This window comes from Lutjanus erythropterus, chromosome 6, assembly GCF_056507025.1.
Source record: "Lutjanus erythropterus isolate fLutEry1 chromosome 6, fLutEry1.hap2, whole genome shotgun sequence".
Taxonomy (NCBI): Eukaryota; Metazoa; Chordata; class Actinopteri; order Lutjaniformes; family Lutjanidae; genus Lutjanus; species Lutjanus erythropterus.
The window spans coordinates 3,007,862-3,019,340 of NC_139322.1; the positions used below are offsets into that span (position 1 = coordinate 3,007,862).

General features: G+C 40.5%; 1 protein-coding gene and 1 long non-coding RNA gene across 2 annotated transcripts in view; one reads left to right on the forward strand and one right to left on the reverse strand.

The window, feature by feature from the left end:
* Positions 1 to 5,096, reverse strand: part of LOC146324633 (uncharacterized) — a 33,921-nt gene extending 28,825 nt beyond the window's left edge. The window contains exons 1-2 of the long non-coding RNA XR_014770675.1: positions 4,914 to 5,096; positions 3,043 to 3,144 (exon numbers count right to left, since the gene is read on the reverse strand). This is a non-coding gene — a long non-coding RNA (uncharacterized LOC146324633). The remainder of the gene's footprint in view (positions 1 to 3,042; positions 3,145 to 4,913) is intronic.
* Positions 1 to 8,281, forward strand: part of LOC146324632 (PDZ domain-containing protein 4-like) — a 53,810-nt gene extending 45,529 nt beyond the window's left edge. Inside the window, exons 12-17 of the mRNA XM_084720230.1 lie at positions 1,218 to 1,641; positions 1,766 to 1,836; positions 2,373 to 2,719; positions 3,375 to 3,515; positions 3,923 to 4,035; positions 6,752 to 8,281. Of these exons, the coding sequence (XP_084576356.1) occupies positions 1,218 to 1,641; positions 1,766 to 1,836; positions 2,373 to 2,719; positions 3,375 to 3,515; positions 3,923 to 4,035; positions 6,752 to 6,995 (1,340 nt within the window). The 3' untranslated portion in view covers positions 6,996 to 8,281. The remainder of the gene's footprint in view (positions 1 to 1,217; positions 1,642 to 1,765; positions 1,837 to 2,372; positions 2,720 to 3,374; positions 3,516 to 3,922; positions 4,036 to 6,751) is intronic.
* Positions 8,282 to 11,479: the final 3,198 nt, after the last annotated feature.

The window sequence follows — 11,479 nt, forward strand, 5'->3', positions numbered from 1 at the left end:
TGAGTCAATTTCCAGGGGTCGCCAGAAGGGTGTAAAGAATTATATGAAACAAAATACTGTTGCATGCAGCAGGGAGAGAAAACTCGGCTGTCAGCCCCTTAAGGGACTAGCATTCAAAAATCTGCAAAATACAGCTGATCTCAAACAGCCACCTCACTATCACATTTTGTGGTTAATTTTGGTGTTTTCCACACATTGTATTTTAACAAACTAATCCTACATGATTCACCATTGACTTCAAAGTTGCTGTGTGCCATCTAGACTAGTTTGTGATCAAAGGTAATTAAAAGATTTGGTCAGCGTTGAACAGTGTGGCTGTGGCATGGCATCGAGTTTTGATGTCTTGCCATGAAACACGAGACAGGAAGTGTCATCAAATTCCTTCCTGCAGTGTCCAAAGCACGTGAAAATTCAGTTTCCCATCAGCAGCACGCCCTGACAGGCACGGGGATGAACACTGCAACACAACTTTAATTTTCATCTTTTTACATCTTTTTCTTCAGTTACTATCTGATGAATATGCAAAGGATTTTCCTGTTGTATGCATGTATGCCCATGTATTTAAATTGAAATTGATGTTGGTGGGAAGTGGTGCACAATGATGCAGAATAAAAAATAACCTGCAATTCCTCTCAAATTAAAACTCAAGTCTGTTTTGAAAATTAAAGAAGTTGAAAATACAGATATTTGAGTTAAAGTGTAGGAAATAAAAAGTGGAAAGTTGTCACAAAAAGTAAAGATTCCTGAAAACTCTACGTAAATTTTTTGTACTCTGTACATTGTTTTGTACAATATGGAGAAAAATGACTCTGAGCGCCAACATAACTCAAGTGTATGCTATAACTAAGTATTTAGTTGGTTACTGGAAACACACACTGTGACCGCACTGTCAGACTCTGTATATGGATCTGGACCAATCACAATCATTGTTCAGCAAATAATGGGGATATTTGTTACCATCTCATTGTTCTAACATTGTTGTTAAACTGATCTTACTAATATATTATATGCAAATATTTGAAGAAGATCTTGGATCTTTTGTTTTGTAAAAAGAAGATTTTGCTTTGATCCAAAGTCAAATTATCTTTGATTGGATCAAGATGAAGTTAGGATTTAATTGTCTCCTTACATAAATAAAAGTGTTGAATCTGCAGGTGTTTAACTTTGTAATCTCAGAATTGAAAAACACTAATTAGAAGCAATTGCTTTACTTGTAGGTCTGGACAATGATAATGACGTTGATGATAACGACCCTCATCGCCATGAGCTGTCGGCCATCAACGAGCTGCCGGAGCGAGAACGGTCCGACGACAAAGACAGCACCAGTGCCTACAACACCGGAGGAGAGAGCTGCCGGAGCACGCCGTTGGTCAGCACAGAGCAGATCCCGCCTCTCCAGGAGGAGGAGGATGAAGGAGGGAGACGGTTGATTTCTCCGCCTCCTCTTCTCCCCCTCAGTCGCCTCCCCCCTCTGAACTCCCCCCTCACCCCACGGCGTCACAGGCGGGACCGAGACAGAGAGAGACGCCACTCGAACCTCAGCTGCTCTTTCTCCCCCAGCACTTACAGGAAGTACGAAATGGGCAATGGTAACGGGGCAAACGGCTCAAGCTCCACCCCCTCTACACCCTCCAAGTTCAGGTCTCCGTCATGGTTTTGCTTTTTCACTGCGATTAACACAACTCGTCAGTGTAACCTTTGTAAAATTGCATGTGTATTTTTGTGTCATGTTTAAATAATATTCTGTATTTTTTGCTCTCCTCAGGTCTCTGACCAGAGAGGCGGGGTCATCTTCAAGAAGGGGTGTGGCTGATGGGGGGCGGAGCTCCAGAGGAGGTACATAATGTCTCCAGTTGAAGTACTTCAAATGCTAACTTCTGCTCACTGCCACTGTGTTGTTGTTGTTTTTTTAAAATCTGATGTTTCCATCCAAACATTTCGGAACGTCTGACCAAACTTCTCATAAGTTGGCAAAAAAAGACAAATGAAACGTTAAAACCACCTCACCTTAAATTTTGCCATTTACATCATCCTTTGCTAAAGTAATATTTAAAATGCCACAAAAATACATTGATGGAAATATAGCAACTGTCAGAGACTAGGAAAGAGTTCTGCTGGCCCAAGTAGTCAAATAAACTTCCTTCAGCACAACAGTTCACAGCCACACATGGTTATGATTTAAGTGGCCTGCAGTAAAGTGCAAGTGATGTCCTGCAAAACCAGATCCATCTCAGTAAACTAACAAGCTTATTGGGGGAAATGTTAATATTTGTTAAGACCTCAAGGATATAAAATGTTCCCTGCTGACAAATATTGACTATAAACTCCAAATGGAATCTTCACCTGTGATTTTCATGGTTTGATAACTGCAGGTGGAGCCACCGACAGGCCCGGAGGAGGAAGTGCAGAGTCCAGTCCGTATTTCACCAGAAGACACCACAGCCACAACAAACCATTAGAGCGCTACCAGAGCTGTATGACGCTGCCCTCTGAGGGCCTCGTGGACCCACTGGACCGAGTGAGAGACCGAGCGAGGGCCGAGGGGGAGGACAGGGGTATGGGCACAGGCAGCAGTGGCCCAGCCAGCCCCAGGAGTGTGAACAGCGCCCCCTGTGGCCTGGAGGACCACCATACAGGCGCCTCGCGGTTAGGACTGGCCTTACCGCTCGGGATGACACACTCATCGCCAACTGCCTCCCCACAACGCATGGAGTGGAAGGTAAATGGTGTCATGATGCTCATGACAAAGAGGAGTCAAGTTATCGAGGCGTTTCATTCTCTCATTAAAGGGATATTTCACCCAGTTTATATATTTCTTGGATAGCAAACCAAAACCAGTTTTTGAACATTAAACATCTTTGTTGAATATCAGTCAAAATACATTCTGTTTGTATTAATGCTTTACACAACATCCCAACTTTTTTGGAACTGGAGTTGTACATTTTACATGATTTTTTAGTTGATGCAACAGGTCGCAGTCACAATAAACATGAAACATGTAAGTACACAGAGAACAGTCTTTTATGGCATTTTCACACCCACCTCGTTCCAGATCTTGTAGTTTGATGTGGTCCATGGCGAGAAGAGGTGGTCTCGAAACCCGCATCGGTATGATATGTAAAGTTCTTTAGTCCGCTTGGATAACTGCAATGTGAAAACAAAAGTAACTGAACAAATGTAAATCGGACCCCACCAACTGAGCCTAAGGAACTCAGATTCATGGAGTTATGGGATTAAAACCATTTCATAAATCTAGTTTCAAGCTTTGGGAGTTAAACCCCAGTGAACTTAAAGGGAACTGGTCTGCCTCTAATTGCTCTTTTAAAGCATGACTTTGAACAGGAAGCAACCGGATTTGTCCTCTTTTTGTCCAGGTAAAGATCCGGAGCGATGGCACCCGCTACGTGGCCAAGCGGCCGGTCAGGGATCGTCTCCTGAAGGCCAGAGCCATGAAGATCAGAGAGGAACGCAGCGGCATGACGACAGACGATGATGCCGCCAGTGAGATGAAGCAGGTAGAGTCTGCACAGTCACCATAGCAACCGAGGAGAGTTTAAAGAGATGGAGGTCTGAAACTTCCAAATATAGCATACACTTAAACTGATATTGATTTTCTTTTAGCAGGAGATTTTTTTACGTGGCTTAAATAACTTTTTCCTGGCCTATTGCAGATACTTTTCATTTAGCAGCCTCAGCCTGAGCAGTTAGTATTATACCCACCAACTAAGCAGCTAACAGATACACATTTTCATCACACAAGCACCGATATTTAGTCTAATTTACTGAAATGAGGTAGTAAATTAACCCCAAATATTTACCTGTAAATGACTTTAATTCCTTATTTCTACACCTAGACTTAAAACAGTGTGAGAAACTGCTCATTTAACCACGGATGAATGTCTTCAAAACTGTGCTCAAACAGGGTCGATACTGGAGCAAAGAGGAGAGGAAGCAGCAGCTGCTGAGAGCCAGAGAATACCGACGAAGAAGAGAGTTCATGATGCAGAGCCGCCTGGACTACCTCAGAGGAGACAGGTAGAGTATGAAGTCCAGTTCTGTCCAACATTTTACAAAGAAAAATGACTGAAGGAAACATTAGTGCCTAGTTTATCACTGCAGTGTGGATTATGGAGTGCAATGAATTATCGTGGCCTTGAGTGAAAAAATACTTCACTGGGTGGAAATTTCACAATGTTTTGTCTTTAAATAAAGTAAATAAATTGCACACAACAAAGTAGGAACAGCTGGATAAACTAATAAACCTAACAATGAATGTAAAACACTTAGAGCTGCTATGATTAAACAATTATTAATCGACTACTTTGATAATTGATGGATCATTTAGAATCTTTTTTTTCATATAAAAAATTAAAATTTGCAGATTCCAGCTTCTTAAATGTGATTTTTTTCTGGTTTCTTTACTTCTCTCTGACAGTAAACTAAATATTTTTGAGTTGTGGACAAAACAAGACATTTGAGGACGTCGTCTTGGACTTTGATCAGCATTATTCACCATTTTCTGGACCAAACAAATAATTGATTAATTGAGAAAATAATCGACCGATTAATTGAGGATGAAAATAATCATTATTTGCAGCCCTAAAAACACTGTATTAGGCTAAAAATGTCCCCATATTTTATATGGAGGTAATCAAAAAGTAATGTAAAGTAATCAAGTTACATGACTTAATGTTGTGATACTGAAGTTACTGACTACATTTTTTAGCAGGCAACTAATTGTACTGGAATACATTTTAAGACTAACCCTCCTGGTTATGATCGCATGTTTAAAGCATTTTTGTGACTTTTATATAATTGTACTCTTTGCAGTTTTTAACTGTCAGGAGCTCAGAGTGATTTCAGCAGCACGACGAGACGTGACCAGATTAATGTCAACAACAAAATCCTCTTACCTCCTTCTGCTGATAAGATGCCCTGCAGTGTGAAAATCCTTAAAATGCCCCAAAGACAAACGTCTCGTTACTCCAAACCATCAAATGATCCATCAAACTTAATTTGTGGAAATCCCAAACTCTGAAACAAACATCTTTTGTCTGTTGGCTTCTGCCCAGTGTGCAGAAGACCTCAGCACCTAAACCTTTAATCAGCATCATGAGCATCACCTGTGAGTTCAGCAGATACCTGTGAGTGCAGGGTTTGAAGGTCAAGAGCTTAAAATGAGGAATAACACCGGTCTTTACTCAGTGGCATGTTTAAAATCTTTATTAAAGGGACAGTTCACCCAGAAAATACATATTTTTCCTCTGGCCTGTAGTTTGTTCATCTAGATTTTTTTGGTGTGAGTTCTGGAGTTTTGGGGATATCAGCTGTAGAGATGTCTGCCTTCTCTCCAATATAATAACAATAATAATAATCCAGAGACTGTTATGAGCAGTTTCATGTAGGAACTACTTTCTTTCTAGTAGAAAGAAAATAGTTCTACTCAATTCAAAAAGTAGTCCCTACATGAAACTGCTCACGAGGTCTGTGGATTATCTTGAGTAACAAGATGGTTGTGTAATTTTTTTGTTCGTTCCAGTCCCAAAGATGTCTTTAAGACCAATACTTCCAAAAGTCTGCAAGCCACACCAAAACAATCTAGATGGATTAATAGCACAACAGGCCAGAGGAAAAATATGTATTTTTAATTTTAGGATGAACTGAAACTTGAAAAACTTTTTTTATCTGGAGCTTCAAGCTCTTGCATAATGTGGTCCAAAGCATTTTACAAGATATATTACCAGCATTTGCACAGAAAGGTTTAAAAGAAGTTCACTGCTTGAAATTCTCTCACAAAGTCAAACTATGTTTAAAAGGACTGTATGGGCTTTTTTTTTGACAACAGCCATGTTGACATGAAATAGCAGGGTAAAAACTGGTGTTAACAATGACTCTGAGTAAAGGTTGTATGAGGTACTTATCTATAGTCAGAGTATTACAGTACATGCTGGTTGACATGTCCCCAGTTTCTAGAAGCAGAGAGGAGTACTAGCATGGAAGCTAAGTGATGAACTGCTGTGGGCAGGATGCATTTTTAGCCACTCAAGTAAGGTTCACCTTGAAAATCTCAATGTCATTTTAAGTGTACACTACATTTAGAATATTTTCGTCACTTTACTTTGCCATCAGACAGCCTTTTCTGAGGAGAAACAACCTTTATAAAAGCCAAATATCACATCTCTCCACACAAACCAAACTCTGTAGGCAAAATAAGTAATTTTACTTCGCAGAACAGAGGAACTGCTTGTCTGCCATGCCTCGATCAAAACTATCTGTCAACTCCTGTGTTCTGCAAGGTAAAATTACTGATTTTGCCTATGGAGTTTTGTTCATTTGGAGAGAACAATATTTGGCTTATATACCAGCTATGTCCCATTGAACAAAGCAGTAAAAAGCAAGCAATGGAAATATTCTACAACTGACATTAATTTATTTAGGTGGCTACAATAAGTCTTGCTGCTGACCCTGTCCACCGCGGTACATAGCTTCACTTCCTGCACCATTACTCCTGCTGCTTCTCCAATCTGGGGGCGTGATAACCGCCATGTACTTTAAGTTATACATGGATAAATGCCAAAAAACCAAACTCGCCATTTACCATTACACACAACATATTATCTTGCAGCTAAAAAATATAATCTTTCTGAGCTTTACGTACTAAATTGTGTAAAGCCACTTCATATTTTGTTCATGTCTCTTAGAAAATACACACAGAGGTGTAAGCAGCGTTGCTTTTCGGTTTCATTTCCAGGGACACTTCTTCAACAACAGGGGGCGCTGACGATCCCCGCTCATCCCAGACCGCCCAGCTCAACCCCCGACAGGGCTCCCCTGGCAACAACATCCTGTTACTGAGCCAGAAGAAGATCATGAAGAAGAGGAATCGCCGCATCCTTGACAACTGGATCACCATTCAGGAGCTGCTGGCTCACGGCTCGAGGTCGCCCGACGGAAAGAAGATCTACAACCCTCTGCTTTCTGTGACTACGGTGTGATGTGAGGACGGAGGGGAGGAAGATGAGGAAGAAACTGACTGTGAAACAAAAAGATGGGAGAAAGGGTAGACAATAAGAGGAGAGATTTAAGTTTTGAAACACTTTGGTGCAGAGCAAAGACCTGCTTAAATCTGTCCCTGGAACTGCCTTTATGAGCAAATACAAGTGGAAAAGTGCAGCAGGAGAAGTAAAACAGCCCAAGAATAACCCAGAGAGACAGTGCAGGCTGAATCTGGATACTGGATCTCCTTTTCTGCAGCCAAAGAAGAGCCAATGCCTAACTCTTCTGCTGGTACTGGACTGGATCCTGATCAGGACATGGGTCTCCAAACCAAACTCCTGTAATGTGAAGAAAACACTTGATATAAACCAGGTTTACCTTTCTCCTCTTATGGCGACCCTTCAAACTTAGCAAAGATGCAAAGAGGCAGCAGCTGTAAAAGGTGAAGGGAACATTTGTTTCGGTTCTTCAGACCTCATGAAATGTTCCATGACAGACTGGCGGGTAGAGAGACTATTCTTTGAGCCTGAATTCAAAGGAAAAATGAGCCAGACTGGTGGGAAATGACAGAAAAAAACGTGGATGTTTGGGGTGAATTAACCAACATGCACTCTCTCCCAACTCATCAAACACAGACAGCTTGGTCACTGACCCTCAGCTTCAAATGATGACGCTGCATATACCCCTTTAGTATCAGTTTTACACATGCAAGTCTCTGACTGAGTTAGCAATAATAATTATGGAACTTCTAAGTAGACTTTCAAAATAAAGGCACCACAACTACTTGGTCAGATTTAGGAAAATGTCGCAGTTTGGGTTAAAATAAGTCTGTTAGTTACATAACATAACTTGCATAGATTACGTAAGTTAAAAAGGAGTCAACGCTGAGTATTAGTTTCTCACATGAAATGAACTCCTGTGTCCAGGGTCCCATGTCTGTTTGACCCATCCATCCAACGCACGTCCTCCATCTGCAGACATTTTTGCTCTTTATAATACATCACCTTTGATGGCACATGGAAATATTACATGGGGTGCCTACAGCGTCATATAGCCTGTTCAAGGTCTTGTATTAACATTTGTAGTTTACAGCACTTCATAAAGTTTATAAAGTTTCTTCTCACCCAACAACTCTCAAAAAAACATGATTTTTTTTTAAGGGACTCTGGTGATGCTGCAGTCATAAGAGTGTCCACAAACATCCACTAAAGGCAAGAGACGTGGACCAAATGATGCACTCAACAGGACATCAGCTGAGTAAGCATCTCAAGCCACACAGCAGACACACTGCGGTCACATGCATCCCAGACCACCTATGAATGTGGTCACAGCAAACGGATCGCTATTCACATCTGTACTTAGAGCTGTCCATTTGTGATTGGATCAGGACGCACGCTAACACCAGATCTGAACAGGGCCATAGTTTGAACCACGCTGCCATTTTTGATACGTTGGGAGTGAGATCGGGTTGGAATAAACGCAGAGTTTTGATGGTTCAGGGGTCAAATTAGCACCAAAATAATGTGATGCTAAAATAGGCTTCACTTCCTGTCTGAACACTTTGGCCTCAGTGTCACTGGTGAAGAAATTTGCCCAACACGCTCGTCGTTTTCTCCTCCAGTTACAGACGAGTACAGACGCTGAAATGCTCGACAGAATGTGTAGATAGGATGAGAACCTTTGACAGGAGAATCTTCCGTACTTTGTTTTCATATCAAAAGAAAATTCAGAGGAAACTTTGAGAGATTTTCCATCACACAACTTTATTCTCTGAAGACAATAAATGTACAGAAATTTATGGTGGTGACACTGGTGCAGAAACATATGACAAAGTAATCAAAGTATTATTGATACACAGGTGAAGATTGTACTATTGATCAACATTCAATATTCAACCACTATGTGCATTAAAGGAAAAGTCCCCACTTTTATGTCAGATCTCATTGAGCTGTGACGTTCAGTGTTTTCACTTGGAAGTTTTACTTCTCACTCGCCTTTTAATTTACAGCTGCATTATTTTATAGATGAATTTCTCAGAATGCCTTTTGAGACTCCTGAGGAGACCTGACTCCTGCTTTAAATTTATTATTTTCTGTCTTTTCTCTGAGGAATTCCTCCACATTTTTAAATATCTGTTTTACTTTATTGTATTTAAAATCATAATTTATTCAACGTTGTAGCTTTTGGGAATTTTTTTTCCCTTGGCAGCAGGTTGGTTCACAGTGTGTTTGGGGCCTCAGAGAAGCCTGGTTGTGTCCATCATTGTGTTGGACGTATGTAAAATGAGATTAATACCGAGTAACGAAATGCATGAATTTTAAGTATTGAACATTGTGGATTATTGGACATAATTCTTAATTCTAAAGTGGTGTAGTGTACAAAGCTTTGTGCAGACATTTTTAGTAGTGAAAGATGTGAAAAACTCTGAGTAAATTAAATTAAAATTAACTGAAATATTTAATGTGTTCCCTGATCCTTTTTTTTTTTAAAGAGAAGTATAAAAATATAAATCATTAAGAGGCACAAATACATTCATAAAGTCTTTGTTGGGTAATAGAGAAAATCTCAGCAGGTATTTTCTTCCACATGGACATGACAAGGTTTCAACCACAAATGACCTGAAGATGTTGATCTGATGATTGTCCTCATCTTCTAATCTTTTGTTCATTGTTTTACATATAGTATTAGAGACAGGCGTAAGAAAAAAAATAGAATTATTTTCCTTTTGCGTTTTGAGGATGAAGTTGAGATTAAAGTCAAACTGAATCAGAAGAGAAAGTATTTGTTTTTTAATTCTACATTCTGAGAATGAAGTCAAAGTGTCAAGAATAAAGTTGAAATGTTGATAATAAAGTTGAACTAAATCAGAAGAAAAGGGTTTTATAAATTTTGGGGGGGGGGGCTGCCTGGCTCTAATACTCTTCTGTAGAACAATGAAGAAAGGTAAAGGCAATCAATAATCTACTACTATCAATACTCATTTATATTGTTCAGATGTGCCAGTATGTGCACGCCAACAAAACAAAGAATTGTGGTTATCTGATTTGAGACAGAGAGACGATGACAGTGGTACTGAATCTGTCGTCTCTCCATGTCCAGTCAGTGTAACAGCACTGATCGAAATCCCTCCTCCAGAGCATTGATGGGAGAGACAGAACATGTGTAACAGACTGAATCAGGGTTTAGAAGGAAAGAGGGGAAAAATTAGATGGATCAGCCCGGTGAGTAACAAGCTCTGGGAGTTTGGGAGGGAAGGAAGAGGAGGAGGAGGAGGAGGACGACGAAGAGTGGGGGACAGCAGGAAGAAGGTAATGAAGGAGGATGAGAGAACTGAACTGAAAGACTCTGTGGCACAGCACAAAAAATTTAAAATAAGAGCCTTGAAGAGACGCATGGAAATGTGAAGATGAAGAAACAGACGGGGGGAGGCAGGTTTATTCGTATAGTACACCTCAGGGAGTGAGTGGCAGGATGGACATCAAAGACGCAACGAGGAAAAACGGACAGAATGTTTTCACATCTACTTCTGGGAATTAAGGATTTATTTCAACCAAACAGAGCCGGTGATTGTTGGAGCAGTTTTCTTTCTGTCGAGTTTGAACGAAGTGCGTTCCACAATAACAAAGTTACTGTTTCTGGTTACTTGTTAACAGAAAGGGAAAAATCCTGTCAGTCGTTGGCACTACCGAAATAATGTAAGATTGAGTCCACGGGCAGAGACTGAGTTTAGCCACACCCCTGCAGCTTTGATCAGGAAGTATGTCCCTCTGTCATGGCTGCACGATGAGCAGATAGGACCCATCATTTTGAGGTAAATGTGTTCAAAAGTCTAAAAAAAAAAGCAGCGTGTAACTTAAAGAAACATTATACTGAACACATATTTTCTGTAATAATAATTGTTATTATTATTATTATTAAAACAGTAGAACCTCTAGATCAATGTTTGCCCTACTGACACTTTGCTAAGCCCCACCTTAAAACAGCAACTGTCCAATCACAGGTTAGAAACCATGACAAGAGCTGACAAGCTTTCCACTTCTCTACATGTTGAAGGTGTGCAGGATGCTCTGAGAAGAGCGATACTCAGCGTGAAACACGAGAGAACACGTGTGGTGAATGAATCAAACTCTGTCTTCATCTGCTCTAACATAAGCTGCAAACATTAGCATGTCTGGCTAACTAACACTAGCTTACTAGCTGCAGTAACTTTACCTCCAGACAAACTTGTTAGATCCCACTGCATCTGCATTTGTTCTGTGGGTGTTTGAGGAGGAGGATGTGGGCTGATGAAGAATGATGATGCATCTCTCTCTGGCTCGCTGTCTCAGGTCAGAGCCGGGTTAGCTTAGCTCTTATCCTCGCTGCGCCTCCTTTTCCCACATTACTGACTGTATTTATGTCAAATATCATGTAGATATACCTGCTGTATTTCATCATCTGACCAATGTTTGTGATGTAAGCTGGCTGTAGCCTCAGTCTGTTA